At 44.9% G+C, this 20,869-nt stretch overlaps 1 protein-coding gene across 3 annotated transcripts in view; it reads left to right on the forward strand.

Moving 5' to 3' along the window:
* Positions 1–1,807: 1,807 nt before the first annotated feature.
* Positions 1,808–20,869, forward strand: part of TPP2 (tripeptidyl peptidase 2) — a 58,844-nt gene continuing 39,782 nt past the window's right edge. For all 3 annotated transcript variants that reach the window (XM_068984242.1, XM_068984243.1, XM_068984244.1), the window contains exons 1-6: positions 1,808–1,972; positions 9,204–9,332; positions 15,008–15,103; positions 16,678–16,782; positions 19,766–19,890; positions 20,567–20,730. In XM_068984242.1, coding sequence (XP_068840343.1) covers positions 1,808–1,972; positions 9,204–9,332; positions 15,008–15,103; positions 16,678–16,782; positions 19,766–19,890; positions 20,567–20,730 — 784 coding nt within the window. The remainder of the gene's footprint in view (positions 1,973–9,203; positions 9,333–15,007; positions 15,104–16,677; positions 16,783–19,765; positions 19,891–20,566; positions 20,731–20,869) is intronic.

The raw sequence follows: 20,869 nt of genomic DNA on the forward strand, positions 1-20,869 counted from the left end.
ATTCATAACCTGGAGTCCATGATAGAATCTGAGGGGTTCAAAAACTTGAGTAGAAAAAGATAAATACAGCTTAACTTCCACTAAACTTTTAGTTAAGTATTTCCTTCAATTATAGATGTAGGTAATAACCGGAGTGGTATTAGCATTACTGTTTGTTCCTGTGTCACCCATAAAAATCAGCTTCTTGTCATAGTACAGGTCTCAAAATATCATTTATGCTTTTTACTATTGTGCAATTACGGGCACTTATTAGATTTGGCACTAGCTCCTGTTTACGCAAAGAAGCATATGTGTAACTACATACACACATGTACAAAACTATTTCTGTATAACAAAGTTGGTTTTCATATTTTGATAGCTATTTCAACATAATTTCTTCTGTAATTCTCTATATTTTATGAGTTTAAAATTGTTCTGAGAAGCTGACCTTAAGGCTGACCAGATTGCCAAAAGCATCCATCCTTGGCACATCCTCACAAAGACTGAGATTACCCTGGCATGAATACAGACAGAAAAATCATTAACGGGCCACTGGGGCAGCATGGAGCAATTGATAGCAGCCACTCTTAATCTGGAAAACTGCCAATTATGGCTCTATCAGGGTTTCCCTGGTGGCTCAGATGGTAAAGAAATCGCCTTCAATGCAGGAGACCCAGATTCGATGCCTGGGTCGGGGAAGATCCCCCCTGGAGAAGGGAATGGCAACCAACTCCAGTATTCTTGCCTGGAGAATTCCATGCACAGAGGAGCCCGGCAGGCTAGATCCAGTCCAAGGTTCGCGAAGAGTGGACAAGACTGAGTGACTTTCACTTTCAGCTGAGTGACGAACCCTGAGGATCAACCAGGAACACCAACTTAAAGAGAGAGTCGGGGGCGGCGGGGCGTTGGGGGGTAAGAAAAAAGAAAAAAAAAATGTTTTTCAGAAATCCCGGAAGCCCAGGGTAAGACAGGAGGATAGGAGGGGCCCATTTCGGGATGCTACTTTGTTACTGGCTACCGAGGGCGATGGAATGGCCAGCAACCCGCTTCCTGTTGACTGCAGACTGCAGCCCTGGCCCGTGCCCACCACCACTATCACCATCCTTCAAAGGGACACACCTTCGAGACGGGAACACCAGCCCGACACCACTGAATCAAAGAGCTCCCAACCAGAAAAATCACTCCCCCTCTCCGAAATCAAAAAATTGACCTCCTGGCTTTTCGCCAATATCCGACACACCTAAGGGGTTTAAGCGAGCTCGCGTGGGCTCCCTTTGCTCGGGGTCCACCCGGGGGGTTCAGCCGCAGCTGACCGCAAAGTTTCATTCATCCACACCTGCAAGTTCAGAAACCATCGACTGTCAGAAGGGGGCTTCCCGCTTCTCCAGAGGGCAAGCCCCTACTTAGCCCCCACTTCCTTCTCTTTCCCCGCGGTGAGGCGGGGATACGCGGACGCTCTGGTTAGAAGCCGACCCACCCCCTAAAAAAAATATCCCCGCCCCGTGCGTCTCTCTGGTTTAAGGCCCCCCCGAGGGCTCCAGCCCCGAGAACCCCTCCGGCCACGCCTCAGGCTCCGCCCCCTTCTCTGCGGCCCCGGGTACTTCTCGGGCTCGGCTTCCGGAGAGCGGCGCCGTCGGCTCTGACGTAGCGGCGCGGGATTGGCCGGCCCTCCCTGGCGGCTCGGCTATTGGCCGGAGGGTGGCCCCGCCCATCCCGCCGCACCTCCCCTCCTAACCCAGGCCCGCGGCCGCCCGGGTTGTCCTCGCGCCGCCGCTTGTCCGCGCGCAGCCCGGCAGTTTGCCTCCCCGCCACCCTGCAGCCTGCGTCCATGGCCACCGCAGCGACCGAGGAGCCCTTCCCTTTCCACGGCCTCCTCCCGAAGAAGGAGACCGGGGCCGCGGCCTTCCTGTGCCGCTACCCGGAGTATGACGGGCGAGGGGTGCTCATCGCCGTCCTGGACACGGGGGTCGACCCCGGGGCCCCGGGCATGCAGGTGCGGCTGCCGCCGAGGGCCCCAGCGCGGGGATCGGGGGCGGCGGGGGGACGCGGGCCTCGGAGCCCCGCTGTGCGACCGAGGGCGAGCTGGGCGCCGGGAGGAAGCCTTGGGCTGGGAGGCGCGGGGCCCGGGGCGCCCGGGCCGGGCCCCGATGCCGGCCCAGACAAAGCAGCGGGGCCCGGCGCTGTCGTTCGGGGCGCCGATCGCCGACCCCCACCCCCGGGAATCCCCTTTCAGCCTGGGCGCCGCCAGGCCCCGGGGCCGGCTGGCTCCCTCCTGCCCAGCCCAGCGCCCTCCTCCGCCGCCGCGGCTGCCTCGTGGACCCAAGCGGCCAGTGCCCGTTATTTACCATTTTATTATCCTGGGGAGGGTGGTGTGGTGCTGGTGGGGAGGCTACAGAGAAGGGGCAAATCAGAACTTTACGTGGTTTTTTTTTTTTTTTCCTTTTTTTTTCTTACTGTCGTTCGGGTGATTTGATTTGGGGTGGAATGTTTTTTTTTTAATCTCGAAACAACGAAAGCCGCCGGTTTCAAGAAGATAGTCAACTTCCGGAATTGTTTCCTCCGGTAGTTTTCTGTGTGCTATTTTTAAACCCTCTTCTGCAGTGTACTAGTTTAGGGTCAGCTGAAACGCAGGGCTTATTAGGCTTTTACGTAGAGAAGAAGCCGATTGAGTTTGTTGTTGGTTTTTTTTTTTTTTTTTGCGAGCTTCCAGGGTGCATTCAATTATGCTTGCTTTTTTTTTTCTTTTAATTTTTCAACCTCAAAATGTAAGACCTCGTACTTTGTGATTTTTTTAAAAGACGATTTTGTTTGACCTTTGGAATCGCTGAATCAAGGTACCCTTGTGAAAAAGGTAATTTTTTAAAAACGTTGTATCTCCGTTGAAAGCCTTCTGATTAAAGTTTTCAAAGTTTGGCTTTTGTAAATTTAGCCTTAGACTTGCAGGGAAACCGAGTAGTCAGCAGAACCTTAGCGTTGCTCAAGGTCCCATCTCTTGGACGTCTAGCGGGGCTGATTGCTGATCTCTTTCCGTGTCAACCCTTCACCTGTATGGCTTAAAACCCTGAAGTTGAGGGATTCTCTCATGCCTCTGCCCTCTCAAATCCTTGATTGTGTTCTCTTATAAGCGAGATAGCAAGCATTTGGGAAGTTAGGATGTAATTCAAGGGGAAGAGGAAACAGGTCGGCTCTGTAGAGAATCCCCCTGCGGGGTATCTTGCTTCCTCCCCTTAATTCTTGAGCAGCGGTCTGGAGTGCCAGTCACCTACTTTTGGCCTTGCCGGGCAGCTCTGGAGCCTCGGAAGAGAAGCAGGTGATGCCTTCCTCCTGCGCTGGAGTGGTCCAGTTGTGTTAATAACTCCGGAGACTCAGAGCAGTGACAGCCATCACCTCCTGGAGACTTTATTCCTGGGTAGTAATGGTTTCCATTCCCGGGTGGTGTGTGTGTTTCCTTTTTATAGGGATAAGTGGGAGGAGAACAGCTGGAGGACATGGTTCACTGGCTCTTTTGTCAGGATAATAAGGGGATCGGAAGAGTTTGGAGGAGTACTGTCTGGGGAAAAGACGCTTTTGTAGAATCTCCCAGACCTGTTCATCCCGTCATTCCGTTCCTCCCTCTATAAAGTATAGGCAGTGACTCTCATCCCACCACGCTGCTCTGAAAATTGAGACAGTTAGTTACCTGTGACTGTTTAAAGAGCTCAAGAAAAGCGTTCAAGAGACTCATGTTTTTAAGCAAGGCTTAAATAACCTTGAGGGAGTTTATGCTGGATCTTAAACCACCAGCTCTCTGAAGGATAAATGTACGTTAGGTGTGTGTATCCTCAGTTGCTTCAGTTGTGTCCAGCTCTTTATGACCCCATGGAGCCCGCCAGGCTCCTCTGTCCATGGGAGTCTCCAGCCAAGAATATTGGAGTGGGTTGCCATGCCCTCCTCCAGGAGATCTCGACCCAGGGATCGAACCCTTATCTCTTACCTGTCCTGTTGTGGCAGGCAGGTTCTTTACCACTAGCACCACCTGGGAAGCCCTTAGGTGTGTGCGTGTAACAACAAATGTTTGCATGACAGTGTATTTGAAGGGAAATGAAAACTTAACACTTACCTTCTAACAGCTTTGAGAGATTGGCCTAAATATGGCCATCCAAAAAGAATTCAGTAAGGTGATTTGTAAACATGAGTGAATTTTTAAGGTTTTTTTTTACCCTCCTTACCTGTAACAAAGGTGTTTTATAGATTTGCGTATGCATCATTAAGGTAAGAAGGTAGATAGAAATAAACTGGAAGGAGCCAGTGAAATAGGAAGAGGCGCTTGAACTGGACATTGGAAAAGCCAGTGAAGTCTGAGCAGAGAACTGGAGGCACAAGGAGAACTTTGAGGAATACGGTGGTGAGTCCCGTTCTCTGGAGATGGCCTCGGGCTCAGTTCTCTTTTGTGACAGCGTGTAGGCTTGTTAAATGCAGAGGGTGGCAGGATGAGAGGAGTAATAATTAAATACGTGGTTAAGTCTTTTCCGTAGCAGATATTCAGGCATCTTAAGGTTTTGGATTAAAAGATGCTGGAGTCTTGCAGAGTGTAACCGGTAACAGAGATTGATCAGGGGCCCAGCCAGAGTTCACGAAGGAGAGACGGAGCTTGGACAGGACCTGGAATTCAGGGGCCTCCCAGCCACCGCTGGTCGTCATCCACATTGCCAGAGTACCCTTCCTTAAAAAATAAGAAAAAATCCTGCTATCACACCCTTGTTTAATATCAAGCCAACTATTTGGGCCTCCCAGTTGTCTTTACATGAAAACCCCCAGTCCTGAACTTTGCACCTGCCATCGCCACCTGATTCCAGCTCCTTGCGTAACCTTGGTTTGCATCTCAGCACTTCTGTCCCCCGCCCCTGAATCCTGGCTTCCACCAACAACACTCTACCCCTTTCCCAGATCTTCCAGGTCTTTCCCCAGCACATGCCGCTACACATGGGGTTTAATCTGTCTGCAGGCCTTCTACAGGCAGGCACCTGTAAAGGCCTATTTAATCCCGTAACCCCCGGCTGGGCCCTCACCTATTACCTTTGGGGGTATCTTCTGATTTACTGCCGCCATCTCCCACTTCATGCATTGTGTATTTTTGTGTATATACCAACCGCTGTGTCAGGACCTGGCTCTTCAAAGAGGGAGAGGGCCCGGTCCCTGCTGACGGTTCCTTTTCCCTCTTTGCTCTTATAGCGGTTTATTCATATTCTCTTGTAGCATTTAGCATTTCATTTTAGTCTCTTGCTTTTCATACCTTTTTCCTGGTTAAGTTAAAATTCCTCAAAAGCACCTATCCAGATTCATTTTCTGTGAAATGTGCTTGTGTTGAATGGGGAAAAAAAAAATGTATATGTGTGATAATATCTGTAATTTCCTCATGGGAAAAAAATATATAATTTGGGGACGGAGGTTACAAGTAGTCCTGTAAATGTCTTTCTAATTTCATATTCACTAAAAGATAATAGAGGGGGGGCTTCCCTGGTGACTCAGTGGTGAAGAATCCACCTGCCAATGCAGGAGACATGAGTTAGATCCCTGGGTCCTCCCCTGGGGGAGAAAATGGCAACTTACTTCAATCTTACTGCCTGGAGAATTCCATGGACAGAAGCAGCCGGCGGGCTACCGTGGGATCACGGTCAGACACAACTTAGCGACTAAACAAGATAGAGCACAGTGAAGAAATTATCACTGATGTGTATTTAGTTACTGATAGTAGGTGCTGCCAGTTTTAAGGATGCCTTTCAGTTTGCCTTTCCTGATTTCCTCCGCGCTGGGTTGTGTGTTCTTATGTCCCTTCCTGGACACTGTGCCTCACCTTTATTATTCATTGTCCTATGTCACTGTACTCGTGTCTCATTTGTCTTTCCAGCTGGATTGTAAGCTTTCTGAAAGCAAAGCCTGTCTGACTCACTTTATCACTGTGTTCTTAGAATAAGAGTCATTTCATAGTGTTTGTTTGCAACATACCGTGCTTTGCTCAAAAGGAGTGTTCTCAGGATCGTCCCTGAAATTTCAAGTGAGCGCTTGCTCCTTCACTGCAGTTGGTGCAGAAAAATTGGCGAACTTCCCACTCTGATTCTGATTTTCTGTAAACCCTCGCCAACTTTGCCACAGTGAGTGTTTCACTGGAGATAAAAAGTAGCTGAGGTTCTTGATGTTGGGGAGGAACCTTTGGGCAAGTTCTGTTCTGTTCCCGCCCCGCATCGCCCAGGAAGCATCCCTCGGTCTCCCACTCCATTCCCAGGGCTTATCACCTTTGCTGTCGTCACAGTAGCTGTGTCTTCGGTCCCCTGTGACCGTCCGGGCCTCACAGCAGAGGGACAGCGGTCTCAGGTTAGCAGGGCAGTTTCCTCTCCTCCTGCCAGAGCTCCTTGCAGAATTCTCAGCCGGTGTGCCTTTCTAAAACCTTCCTACCCTAAAATTCCCTCTTGCGTCTTCTCTCTAGTGGAGTAGGTCCCTTCACCTAATGATGAAGGGAGAAGTGCACAGATAGAAAACCATATATATGAGAATTTTTCATGGGTAAGAGAGAGGTCCTAGTGAGTTAAGCTGATCGCAGTAGCAGATGCTGAATAAAGCACAAAATCCCGTTAGGCTGTCTTCCTTTGCTCACACACTGATGAATGAGGTCTCCAATGAGAAGGATCCGTGTCGGACTTATTAGTGATCTCTTAGGATTCTTGATCTCAAGGCACTGATGTTGTTTGCTTTATGGAATGAGAAAATGAAGGCAAATGGTTTGTATTCTTAGTGCTATGATGCAGCTTTCAAATCACACACTTATTTGGAAAACTTTTTAAAATGGATTGTTTGCGTATGGTTTTAATACATGATCCTAGCTAGTTTCATGGGACAGTTTATAGGAGAGTTTGTACTTTTCCTAGTGGTTTCTGTTTTTATCTTGTTAGATTCTCTTACATTTTTCTTCATTCCTATATTTTCATTTCATGTTTGAAGATACTTAGCCAGTCCCTTCAAAATCAGTGTCTGATTTAAGTCTTATCATAATCTTGTCAGGGTTGGATATGATTTCTGCGGTGACTTTTAATTGTGATTTGGAGCCTTCTGAGTGTATTAGAATACTTATTCCTAATATAGACAGCCCCCAATAAATAATCACCCAGTTTAAGAATTTTTATCACTGAAAAATAACAGCAGGGCGGCCCCCGACAGAACTCTCAGCCCCTGGTTGGTCGATGATTGAAGTGAGATCTGAGATCCACCAAGCCACCCCCTAATTTTCTCTTGTAAAGAAAAAAGCGTGTGTGTTTCCTCCACATAGTGAACTCCTCCTCTCCCGTGCACCTTAACTGCAGGATTCTGAGGACCCTGCAGTGGTGGGTGTGTGTGTGGGAGGGGGTGGTGGCGGTGGCGGGAAAGACTCCTAGGATTGGACCCTGCACTTCAGCTCAAAGAGGGTGAATTCTCGGGTGCAAGGGGAATCTGAGGGCTGGGCTCTTGGCACCCTGTAGGCATTTTTTTTTTTTTTTTACATTCCTGTTTCTCTCTTTTTTAATCAATTTGTTTTCAGTTGGAGGCTAATTGCTTTACAGTGTAGTGTTGGTGTCTGCCACGCACGAGCATGAGTCAGCCGCGCGCACACATGGGTCCCCTCCCGCCCCTCGAGGTGGGCACACAGCGCCGGCTTTGAGCTCCCAGCCTCATCCAGCAGATTCCCACCAGCTGTCCGTTCCTCTTTCTCTCGTGAGGGCAGGGGTCTTCTGTTTTCTGCCTTTTTCGGATCTCTGGACCTGATTCCTGCTGCTCACTCAACACATGTCTCTTGAATGTGACAAAGCCCCCTGGTGAAGTTAGCCCAGAGAGAGCCCCAGAAGGGTTCCCCCCCATAAAGGCAGTGGGGTGTTCACTGTTACCATGGGCTGCAGCAGTCGGAGGGCCCCCCCCGCAGCTGAGGAAAATCCATCTTAACGCCGAGTAAGGAGTGTCAGGCTGTCCAACAAGCCAGGAGCCTCGAGTGCCTAACAGACGCTGCCGGGTTTGGAGTAATCTGGGTAATGAAACAGACATGGCCCTTGCCCCGGTGGAGCCTCCCTCCACTAGTGCTAATCGGGGAAGAGTCGCAGGCATGATTACGAAGCGAGTGGAGTTCTGCAAGGCCCCACGGTACCGTGAGGAGGAATGATCGGGTTTAGGGTGACGAGAGCTTAGACGAGGCCAGCAGGGAGGTCTCTGTGAAGGGGCAGCGTTCTGTAGAAAACAGGGTCCCTGAGACAAGACCGGGACCCTTGTGAACAACTGAAGGGACAAAAAGTTCTCAGCAGGAGGGCCTGGTGCAGGAAGGTGGCGGCCGTGGCTGACGAGTGGAAAGGGGCCCAAGTGGTCAGGGTCGGGAGGGTGCTCCTGTTGATCCTGGAGGGCTTCCCGGGGGTGGCGCCCCGTTAGGAGGGCAGGAGGCGACGGTGGGGGAGAAGCTCAGGATGCCGGTGTGGACACCCAGAGAAGGTGGGTCTGAACCACACTTCAGAGGTAGAATGAAGGACCTCTGGGGATGCTGGCTGTGAGCACTAAACTAGAGAGGCCGAGAGGGCCTTCCTGCATTTCTGGTTTGAGCACCCGAGTGGGTGTTGGCTTCCTGGGCTGGCAAGGCCTGGGGAGGGGCCAAGTGTGAGTGGTGAGTCTGAACCTGACTTAAGAGGTTTGTGTGCTAGTGTGGACTCCAGTAATGAAATGTTAGTAAGCGTTTTTCTTTTCAAGCTTTGTGCTCATCCAGCCCCAAACTCACCTTCTTCAGATATCTCTTCAAATGTTAGCATTCTCAGCGAGACCTTTCTTGACCAGCCTCCTTAGCACTGAATTCCCCATACCACCTGTCTCCCTTCCCTGCTTGATTTTCTTGGTTATAGTGATTACCGACTGACATGTTATATATTTCTTGGTTTATTGAGTCCATATAACACAAAGTCTGAGGTCGAGAATTTTCTGTACTGTACCCCTAGTGGAGTGTGGCCTATGGTAAGTGTTCAGGAAGTATTTACCTGAATATATGGCTACATTTTCTTGAGAGTATTTGTCAAGCTTTTGGCTTAAAACAGTTCATGTCCCTTTTTTAAATGAATGCAGGTTTTATAGACTATTTTCTATATGGGGACGTGTCCATGCACAAACACACATTTGAGGGTTGGCATTTCTTTCCGAGTAAAAACTGGATTCTGTAATTCATGTTTTAACGGTCTCTTAATCTTCAGGTTACAACTGATGGGAAACCGAAAATCGTCGATATCATCGACACGACGGGAAGTGGCGACGTGAACACGGCCACGGTGGTGGAGCCAAAGGACGGTGAAATTGTTGGTCTTTCAGGAAGGGTGCTCAAGGTTGGAGCTTTTATCTTTTCACTGAATTTTTCTCTTTATTTTTTTGTGCTGTCACCTCAAAGCATCTTATGTTTTCACCTTACATTCCGTGGTATGATGTTAGTTACCTGTTGCTGTATCACAGATCACTCCGAGACATCATGCTTTCAAGCAACAAACGTTTACGGCTTCTGTGAGTCAGGGAAGCAACACAGTAAAGGCTTCGAGTTTCTTTGACTTAACTGTGCTCTGGTTAAATAACCTGTATTCTAATTCTGCTTCTTCCAAATAGCACATGAACTGCTGATGGTTGATGTCTAACTCTTCCGCCAGTAAAAGATCAGCTACTGGTTAGGTGCTTTGAAGATGCTCGTCCTCTCCTTCTCTAAGGATGCTGTTGCTAAGCCGTCTTGAGTAACTGGTGGTCAGTTACTTATGGCCAGTAGTAGTTAGGGGAACAGATAAAAGCAAAAAAGTGAATAGAAGCATACGCCTTTCACGATTAAGTGTACAGGCAAGAAGAAAAGTGCACAAGGCACGTGTGTGCAGTTGCATGAGTAATTTCAGTGAACACCGCTTCGCCTGCTGTACATAAGACAGAGCGCTGCCTCGGGGATTCACTGTGTTCTCCAGATCACAGCGTATTTTGGCTTTTGTGAAATCAGTTCTTTGCTTTCCTTGACGATTTTACCACCTCTGTGCGGATACCTGGAATCTGTTGTGAGTTTTGCCTGTTTGTGGGCTTTGTATGAGTGGCCTCACTTCCGTGTTGTTTCATGTCCACTTTTCCTGGGTGTTTGTGTGATTCGTGAGATTGAGCCGTGATTTGCGTGGGGCAGCGATGTGTTCGGTTTCATTGCTGTCTCTGGGACGTGGTTGTACCATGAGGTGTCCGTTCTGCTGGGAACAGTTGTTTCTGCTTTGGGACTGTCACAGTTCTTTAGAAAACGTTCTTGCAGACATACTCTGCGCACCCATGTGCAGGTAGCTCTAGGGTATGTGCCTGGGAGTGGAGTTGCTGAGTCAGAGAGAGACACCTTTACTGGGTGAGACACCTTCACCCGTCTTTTCCAGCTGGTTGTACTAAAATACGTTTCCACTAGAATATGCAGGCCTTTTAGTAGTCGCGCTGCTACCAGTTGATGTTTTCAGGCTTTTTAACTTTTGTGAAGAGATTAGAATTTAGCTGTATCACTTTGCAGTTTTAATTTGTGTTTCTCCGCCGACTGTTAAGATTGAGCCCCTTCTCGTGTGTCGCTTAGGCGTCTGGATTTTCTCTTTTGAGAAGTGCCCCTCCGCGTGCCTTTGCTGGTTGCTTTGAATCCTGAGTCATCTGTCGTTTTCTTACTTGTGTGTGGGGTGACCTGTCCTTGGGTTACATGTGTTTTGGGTGTCTTTTCCCACTCTGTACTCACATTTTCACCTTCCAGGTGATGTCTCTTCATGCGGAGGACATCAAATCTGTTGTAGTTGGAAATCAGCCCTCTGCCTTTTTGGTTAGGGCTTTTGTGTTTTACGAAATCCTTCCTCCAGCTGACAATGAGTGAGACGCACCAGCCCTTAACCTCACAGACCAAAGGGAAACGAACACCCCCACACCTGCCACCAGACCAGCCGCAGATGAGGGTAGGGCCCTGGCGAGCACCTCGGTTGGAGCCAGGTGGAGGATCCAGCCCAGCGGTGCCAGCTTCTGATTGACAGAATGTGTAAGAGAGGAAATGTGTGTTCTTTTAAATCACAACATTTGCGGTAACTCAGAACACAGCAGTCACTAATAGGCTCAGCAGAAGACGCGCAAGCTGTAAAAAACACCCAGATGGGTATTCTAGAACTGAAATATTTTTATGATAGCTGAAATGTTTTTTTAAGACAACATGACTGGAAGGATTCGGTCGCAGAAAGAAGATGACAGAAGAGTCTGAGCGAACTTTAAAATCAGGCAATAGAAAATAACCATTCTGAATAATGAAGAGAAACACTGGGAAATAACGAACTTAGCTTAGGAACTTGTAGGTCAGTAATGAATGGTCAGATATTTGCATCATCAGACCCTAAGAAAGAGGGGAAAGGAGTGTGCTGCTGGAAAAAAAAAAAATTGGGGGAGAAGTTCTCCCAAGTTTGGCAAAGATATAAACCTACTAATTCCAGAAGCTGAGTGCACCCCACATAGGATAAACTGAAAGGGATTTATGCCCAGAAACATCCAATCAGATTGCCAAAAATAGCCGGGAAAAAGTGACCCACTGTATAGATGGGAAGGATGCTTGATTGACTTCAGCCTTTTCATCAGAACCCTAGGGGCCCGAGAGGTGTGGCATGACGTTTTTCCAGTGCAGAAAGAAAGGATCTGTCCATCTCAGATTCTGTATGCAGCGAAAATACGTTCAGGGGGAAAAGGTGAAATAAAGACATTCCCAGATAAAGTAAGAGTAAGAGTATTTATAGCCAGCAGATACACTTTTTTTAAATAGTGAAAACAAACAAACAAACAGACTTTTCAAAGGAAAACCTGGGGCAGCAGACATGAAGGACGAGCAAAAGGAACCGTAAAGGTCTTGAGTAAATATGATCACCTGCTTTGATTTTTTTTTTAAATTGTATTTGATAGTAAAGGAAGAAAAAGAAACCCTTCCTGACCCCAAAATCATGAGGATATTCTCCCATTTTCATTTTCTAAAGGCATCCATCATTTTTCTTTCCTTGTTTGTTCTAGAATTCACCTGGAATTGATTTAACGCTTCCTTTAAAATAGGAGTCCTTGTATTCTTTTTTTCCATCTGAACACCCGCTTGTCCCACCACATATGTTAAAAGTAAGTCCACAGTTTGCCCACCAATTTTCAGTGCCGGCTTTTACTTTGCAACCTTCAAAATGTGGTGACTTTTGGCTTCTAAAGCCTGATTGCCCATTCCGTGTCGTTAGGGTTTTTGTTTTTTTTCCTTTTCCTTATTCTAATTTTAGCAGCATTTGGAAGGAAGCACACTGCCTTTTAAAGTTCTACCTCGTTTAACTTGAAGCCATTTTTCAAATCATCACTTTTTAGGCTAGTTCAGAGACTGTGATAGCCTCAGCCACATTTAACATCGAATTTAGATGCAGTGAGAGCTGAAAGGGAGAGGGTCCTTGTGTCTAACCGGACCGTGAGGCTGACAAGTCTCAAGTACAGTTTTGAGGCAAAAAAGTCAATATGATTTTCTTGCATGCACCGTCAACAACTCACGGTGACACTTGTCTCATTGAGAAAACCTTCAATTCATTAAACAGCCTTGCTTTAAAAGAGTCAGAAAAATGAGGTGTAATTAGTAATTAAAGAAATTCTGTTTCTTGTTTGAGAATCAGTCTTACCACACTGTAGTTACTATGTAATTAAAACTCTTTTAAAGAGAGCAGTTTAAAATGGTAAAAAATAAATAAAGCGCTTTGATTTTTAAGAGAGACCCAAAATAACTTCATTTGTATGGAATACTCAAATATGTAAAGTGATATATTCTCTAATGGCCTCAGAGTAAAGGTAGCTGAGCACAGAACTGATGCTTTTGAACTGTGGTGTTGGAAAAGATTCTTGAGAGTTCCTTGGTCTGCAAGGAGATCAAACCAGTCCGTCCTAAAGGAAATCAACCGTGAATATTCACTGGAAGGACTGAAGCTGAAACTGAAGCTCCAGTACTTTGGCCACCTGATGTGAAGAGCCAACTCATTTGAAAAGACCCTGATGCTGGGAAAGATTGAGGGCAGGAGGAAAGGGGATGACAGAGGATGAGATGGTTGGATGGCATCGCTGACTCAGTGGACATGCGTCTGAGCAAGCTCCGGGAGATGGTGATGGACAGGGAGGCCTGGCGTGCTGCAGTCGATGGGGTCGCAAAGAGTAGGACTGAACTGAGCAACTGAACAACGAACAACAGAGCTAGCTTTAACATGGTTAAGGTTGACTAGTAGAACCGTGATTATGTGAAATTTTTATTTTCTAATTTATTTACTTTTAGTTACATTTTTGTAACTAGTCCACATGTACTGTGAAGAAAATGCATGGTAGCAATTTGAGAAATATCTGGTTCATGGTCCCTGCGGAATTTAGTCTTGCTTTAATTAAACACAAATTATGTCTACTCGATTATTTTTATTGTATTACATACATACTTTAAGTGATTGTGATTGTCTCAACACCCAATTATTTTGCAGTTACTTTGATCGGTTATTTCATTTAATCCTTCAGCATTTCACAGCTTTTTGTCATCTCTGCACAAAGACGTCATCAGGAACATACGGGACCAAAGCCACCTGGGTGGTGGGACACCTATGATTAAATAGGCTAGTGATTGCTTACTCTTTTATTGTTGCAACACGTTATTATTGTGTGTCACGGGTGTTGCAAGAACAAGTTAAGAATCTCTATTATCTAAAGAAGGCTGGTCAGTTTTGAATGAAAAGCGCTAGTTTGTATGCCAGCGTACTTAAAATTTCACAAACTCTAGACGTCATTGATTCAGGAATGATTACTGATATGCAGACTTTTTTTTAATTGAAGGATAATTGCTTTACAGTATGTGCAGGCTTTTGAAGGTCAGTAGATCTTGGAAGTTCTGTGCACAATTGTCTTCCTCTATTCAGTTGTGAGAAAATTTCCTCTACAGGCTTCCTGCCTGGGGAGTAATTTGATGAAGAGGGACTTGAGGATTCAAGTCGAGTAGAAATCCTGCACAAGTGAGAATTGTGAGTCAGTCCACAGCTTTTAGTGGTTGATAGCTCAGCTTCATAATCTGTACACTTTTGAAAGCTGTTTTTAGTGAACATGGGTCCTGAGATGATAGAATGTGAAGGGTCCCCATGGTCTTAATTGACATTTCAAGTTGGTTGATGTTCACACAAGTTCTTATTCATGGGAATTGTGAAGTAAAGATGATTTTCTTCCTCTTGCACATGAGGAAGTGGAAGCCTGTGGCTCCCACCTGGTGAGGGGCAGAGTCTGGGCCGTAGCCAGGTTTGTCTGGCTTTAAATTCTGTATCCTTTACACCAGGTTTTTGTCTCTTGATAGAACTAGATTCCAGCTTTCTTTTTCCACCCTCCTGTTTGGGCCAGAAGTTTAATTTCTCTTTGCTTCTTTGCTTTCTCTATTTGTAAACTGGGCATGCTCTTTGTATTTTATGTAAATTAAAAGCTTGAAGTGTTATTTTTAAATACTTTGAGAGAGCAGGAAAGACTATTATAAGATGTTATATGTAATTATCATGATTTTATAGAGCTTTTTTCTTAAGAACACAAAGAGCTCTTTTTATAGGCTCTGGGCCCATCCCTGTAATATCTTGGAGGAGAGTGAAGTTCTTTTTCTTAGCGAGACATCTGAGGGTGGAGAGGTTCTGTAAGTTGCTTCCCTCCCCTGGTTGATGGGCAGTTGGGTGATGGGGGAGTGAGCTGTCCTGAGTGCTTGGGAACTGAAGGTCCTAGCGGTTTAATGTGATGTTGATAGCCCTGCATAAACTGTAAAGCATTGTGCAAATGAAAGTACTCTAGTTAAGCTATCTCACTGTTGAGACAAAAGGAGACAGAGATATGTTAAATGGCAACTTAGAGTATTAAAGAGATGCTCTAAGGCGGCCTGCTCCAAGTTGAGCCCCAAGGATAGATTTTCCCCCAGGACTGTACCATTGGAATTGGGAAGCATTTAATGAGTGAGAAATGTTCTTTTTTCCCATAGATTCCTGTGACCTGGATAAATCCCTCAGGCAGATATCACATTGGCATAAAAAATGGCTACGATTTCTATCCAAAGGCTCTCAAGGAAAGAATTCAGGTAACGGACCATCTAGTATCATGACTTCTTCAGATTCTATTCAGACTGAAGAAAGAGACTTCCTTAGCTCTCACTAACCTGATGATTATTAAGGGAATCTGGAGACTTTCAAATGATATCTGCTTCAAGGAAGATGCTATCCAGTGAAATGTTACCTATTCGTGTTTCCTAATCTGAGAAACATGGAAAAGTTTAAGGAATCTGAATACCTTGAAATTTTATTCACATTTTGTGTATTTGTGTTTTTCTGGGAAAAGGGATATGCTTTCACTGGACAATCAATTTAAAGCCTAGACTGCCTTATTTATTCCTGTCCCTGTCATTGCTATGGTAATTCATCCCATTTTCCTAGTCTTTGCCTTGCTTTCTTGATCCCAGTTAGTGATGATTCAGTACCAGGGAAGGAAGTAACTCAGACCTAAAGCAGCTGAAGGACGGGAAACACAGTCTGTCTTTGGAGAGCTAAGAATTGTAAAACCAGTGAGATGGAGCCTGCTTTATAACAGCACAGCCGACCTTTCAGTAGTTACGGGAGAGTTTGAAATGTTCATTATCCACCCATTGTAGTAGCCACGAGCCGCAAGTAGCTATTGAGAACTTGAAATGTGGTTAGTATGACTAAGGAAATGAAGTTTTAATTTTATGTAAGATTTTAAAGTAGTAAAACAAGATGTGATCCTTGCAAGTGGGCCTTCAGGGTGAGACCTATGGGCCATATAGTCTAAGGTTGTGATTTGCTTCTCCAAGGGTCAGTGAGCCAGTAAGAAGTTACTCAGTATTTTACATATAAATCTTTTACTTGTCAGATTCCAGTCATTCTGAAAAAAAAATTTTTTCAGAAAATAACTGCACATAAGTTAACTTCTATTAGATACTATTTTATTTCAATATTTCAGGCTGAAACGCACAGTCTTTTTACGCATTGTATTAAATTTAATCAGTCACATTCAGGTATGGATTCGGTGCAAGCAGATTCCCCTTTCTTAGTCCCGTGGAGTTGATTGTTTTAGTGGAGAGGCTTTCTTTAACTAGTTGACTTCCACTGGGAGGCACTGTAGTTCAAGACACTTGGGAGGGTAGGATGACCAGTTGCAGCAGCAGAGAACCCATCAAGTCAACGAGGGTGGGGAAAAAGGAACAGGCCAGGGAGGTGAGAGACAGGAAGTCCACCAGAGTGCAGCTGCGGGCTTACCCCTGTCTTCTGCTTGCTCTTGGCTGAAGGCATTTCTTTTTCCTCAAATGATGGGATTTCAGGCTGTTACCTGACCTGGTATTATCTATTCTTGGAGAAGGATTTAAATGGGTGCCTGTGATGTATTAAAATAACATCTGGTTGTGCCTTGGTAAACTTGTGCTTTTAGCATCTAGGCGTGGTGAATTAACTAATCAAGTTTTTTGTAACTGATCCATTCATTGCTTTATCAACTTGATTATAAATGATGTTGTTTTTTTTTTTTTTTACCTCTGTATGAGCACTGTATAGCATTGCAGCTAATAACAACTCTTAAATTCCTGTCTTGGTTTACCTGCATGTTAGTCCACCTCATTGGAAGGGCATTTCTCTGTCTTTGCAGAAAGAACGGAAGGAAAAAATCTGGGACCCTGTCCACAGAGTAGCTCTTGCGGAGGCCTGTCGGAAGCAGGAAGAGTTCGACGTTGCCAACAACTGCCCTTCTCAAGTTGGTGCTAGTTGCTTTTATTTAAACATTACCGTGTTCTTAGAGAATTAACAGTTCTTAGAGAATACACAGACTTTTTCCCCAAGTTTGTTTTCTCCCCCATGTTTTAACTTGTCTAATTTTACTTACTTATTTTCCTTTCTTCGTTTGTCCTGAAATCAATTTATATATCAGTTAAATGTTTAAAAGTTCTTAATGAACATAGAATGGCCGCACGGAAAAGTGCACACACCCTAGATGTGATGTCATGAATCATCACAAAGGCAGCACCCCGAGTGCACGGCACCCCAGCGCCTCTCATGCCTCTGACTGCTCACGGCTGCCTCCACCCAGAAGCAGCCACCATCCTTGATGGCTGACACTGTCCAGTGACTTCACCCGTTCTGAATTTTGTAAACTGGAACCATGCGGTGTCTGTCCTCTTACGCGTCGCTGCTTTCATCCGATGTTTCCTGTGCGATCCCTCCAGCGCAGGGTGTTGCGGTAGCTCACTCTTGTTACTCTGTGAGGGCCGGACCACAGTGTATGTGTCCATTCTGCAGACTGATCCTTGCTTCATTTCCAGTTTGGGGCCAGGATGAAAAAATCCTGGTTTGGAAGTTCTCGTGCCGGTCTTCCGGTGGGTTATAAAGTGACCGTACCAATTCTATCGGAAGCGTACGAGAGTTCCCATTCTTCTACATTCTTGCTGTTGCATGTTTTGTGAATCAGTCTATGAGATGAAAAAGTAGCATCTCGGTTTATTATGAAAGCAGTAAGTGCTATTGCAGAAACTGGAGCACCAGAGGTATTGTAAGGGTTAGCAGGTGAAAGTCTCTGGAATGTCACCACCCAGGGATGCTAGCAGCAACTTGATGTTCGTCCTTCTGAATTTTTCTGTTGATGCATGCCACTTTTTAAATGAATTTTTAAATCGAAGTATAGTTGATATATAGTGTTTTAGGTATACAGCAAAGTGATTCAGTTATACATACATATATATATATTCTTTTTCAGATTCTTTTCCATTATAGATTATTACAAGATATTGAATATAATTCCCTGTGCTATACAGTAGGTCTTTGTTTATCTATTTAATATGTAGTAGTGTGTATCTGTTACGCCCACATTCCTAACCTATCCCTCCCCTCCCTCCCCCTCTGGTAACCATGGTTTGTTTTGTGTCTGTGGGTCTTTTCTGTTGCCTCAGTAAGCTCATTTGTGTCGTTCTTTTTCAGATTCCACACATAAATGATATCATGGCGTTTGTCTTTCTCCTTCTGATTTACTTCGTTTAGTGTGATAATCTCTGTATCCATCCGTGTTGCTGCAGATGACATTAGTTTGTTCTTTTATGGCTGAGTCATACTCCATTGTGCGTGTGTATATATATTTATATATGTGCCACACTTTGTTTATCCAGCCACCTGTTGATGGATGTGTAGGTTGCTTCCTTGTTTGGCTGTTGTAAACAGTGCCACTGTGCACACTGGGGTGCATGTTATCTTTTCAAATTGGAGTTTTTATCATTTCCAAGTATATGCCCTGGAGTGGGATCGCTGGATCCTGTGGTAACTCTATTTTTAGTTTTCTAAGGTAATCCCCATACTGGTTTTGAAACATAGTGGCTGTACCAGTTTACGTTTCCCACCAACAGTGTAGGTGGCTTCCCTTTCTCCATGCCCTCTCCAGCATTTATTATTTGTAGACTTTTTGAGGATTCTGACCAACATGAGGTGATGGCTTCATTGTAGTTTTCATGTGCATTTCTCTAATAGTAAGTGACATTGAACATCTTTTCCCGTGCCTGTGGGCCACATGTGTGTCTTTTTTGGAGGAAACGTCTATTTAGGCTTCTAGGCCATCCATTTCTTAATCAGAAATGGGATTGTATCAGTGATTCTGAGCCCTGGCTGTCTGGTAGGATCACGTGAGGAGCTTTAAAAACTCCGTGTTTGTGTCCTAGAGAGGAAATAAATCAGAACCTTACACAGGAGGCAGATATTTTAAGAACTTTTCAGGAGCTTTCATTAACATGCAGGTCGGGTCAAGGCCCACCAGCCTGTATAGATGTACACACACACACTTTCATTTACTTTATCTGTGTTCATTTTTAGCAGCTCTGTAATTTCTGGTTGGATCACTTTTGGTTCTTCAGCCTCTGTTGGAGACATGAAATGTAGTATTTCAGGTGCCGCATATACAGCACTGACTATAGAAGGGGATCTGAATTTAATCAGCCAGTTTATTTTGTATGCCACAAATGCTTATATAGTTGTCTTTTTCCTTGAGGAGGAGTAAACATTGAATATATTGAATAAGGAAAAATGAAGCATAACTTAAGATTTTGGGAACATGTGAAACCTAAATTTTTATTCATTTGGACTAGTCAGGCGAATGTAGGGCCATCTCGTATAGTACGTACTTTTAAAAAGTGCTTAGATTGAAGCATACGAATTTTCCGTTTTTATAGTTCAGAATGGTTGAATAGCAGCTTATATGTACTTGGTCATAAATACAGTATGTATTTAACTCAGCAAATTTAACAGAGGCGAGACTATTCATAATTCCTGTTATTTATTTGGGCTCTTAAGAAATAGATTTGAAATGGAAATGTTCCTGGATATAAAAACCTAAAGGTAGATAAACTAACGTGTAGCAATTTTAGTGTTGCTTTTAGAACTGAATCATGCGGGTACAGGTTATGTGACTAACACCCTTAGCCAAATGAGGTCCCCGCCACCTAGCACTGTGTCTTTCCCAAAGCAGGGGTAGTGAGGGACTGACTATGATAGTAAGTGAAATTTTTTTTTATTTAATACTTTAATTGATATCTGCCACTAAATTGAATTTCAAATTGTACAGATATAAAAGGAAAATTTTCTTATATTTTTCCAGGGTAAAATAACTTTACTACTGGGTCACATTATCTTTGGTTGTCTGTTAATATCACTTGTCAAGAGCACAAAATGTACTAACATTAACACATGTTCTAATTGATTAGGCAAATAAATTAATCAAGGAGGAGCTTCAGAGTCAAGTAGAATTGCTAAACTCTTTTGAGAAAAAGTACAGTGATCCTGGCCCGGTGTACGACTGCTTGGTGTGGTTTGATGGTGAGACCTGGAGGTGAGCCATGTGGATTTTATACATCTTCATTTAAAAATGGTCTTGCCTGCTCTGAAGAACATTAAGCCCTCAAAACTGCCCAGAGATTTGGTTTACAAGACATTAATATCTCTAAGCAAAGCGCCTCGAGAGCCGGGTTGGCTTTTGAGTAGTTTTGGATAAAGCCTTTTGAACTTAGTATTTTAGGCGTGAAAGCTGACTCTTAACCTCTCTTAAAGAATCTTACCCCCTTAACCAGACAGTAGTCATTAAATAGACAACAGCAGGTTGATCATAGAAATGTTCCTGATTGAAGCTGGGCAGTTTGGAAAGTAAGTGCAGGAGGATCTGGCAAGAGTATCTACTATACATGTTGTAAGGGCAGAAGAGGGAAGTGGGATAAGGATTTACCCCCAGAGACCTAGACGCTAAGCTGGCCTGATTCCTGAAGCCAGTGGGTGGTTTTCTTCCTGGAGGTCTGTGAAGGACAGTTCCTAGAGCCCCTTGTGCCTGACTTCATTTAAGGGCTGGTTGCTTAAGTCATTTTACCCAGTCTTTTACTGAGGCCTCTGTGACAGAGGCAGCTGCCACGTTTGTGCTGATAAACAGAGGTGGTGTGGTAAGAAGGACCTCGAGAAATAGTATTGTGTGATTTTTAGATAACTTGCATTACCTGCTCTTAATTCTCCTTTCCCAGAGCCTGCATTGATTCGAGTGAAGATGGGGATCTGAGTAAATCGACTGTTCTGAGAAACTACAAAGAGGCCCAGGAGTACGGCTCCTTTGGTGCCACCGAGATGCTGAATTACTCCGTTAACATATACGACGATGGGAACCTGCTCTCCATAGTGACCAGTGGAGGTATTCTGTCTCAGGTTTGCTAACTAGAGATGAACGTGCAAAGTACCAGGAGGAAAAATTCCTCTACCCAAAAACAGCGTTAAGGAGAATTGACCGATCCCTACGACAGAACTAGGTCTGGAGTCACGGATGTCATGAG

The sequence above is a fragment of the Capricornis sumatraensis genome, chromosome 12 (genome assembly GCF_032405125.1).
Source record: "Capricornis sumatraensis isolate serow.1 chromosome 12, serow.2, whole genome shotgun sequence".
NCBI classification, from domain to species: Eukaryota; Metazoa; Chordata; class Mammalia; order Artiodactyla; family Bovidae; genus Capricornis; species Capricornis sumatraensis.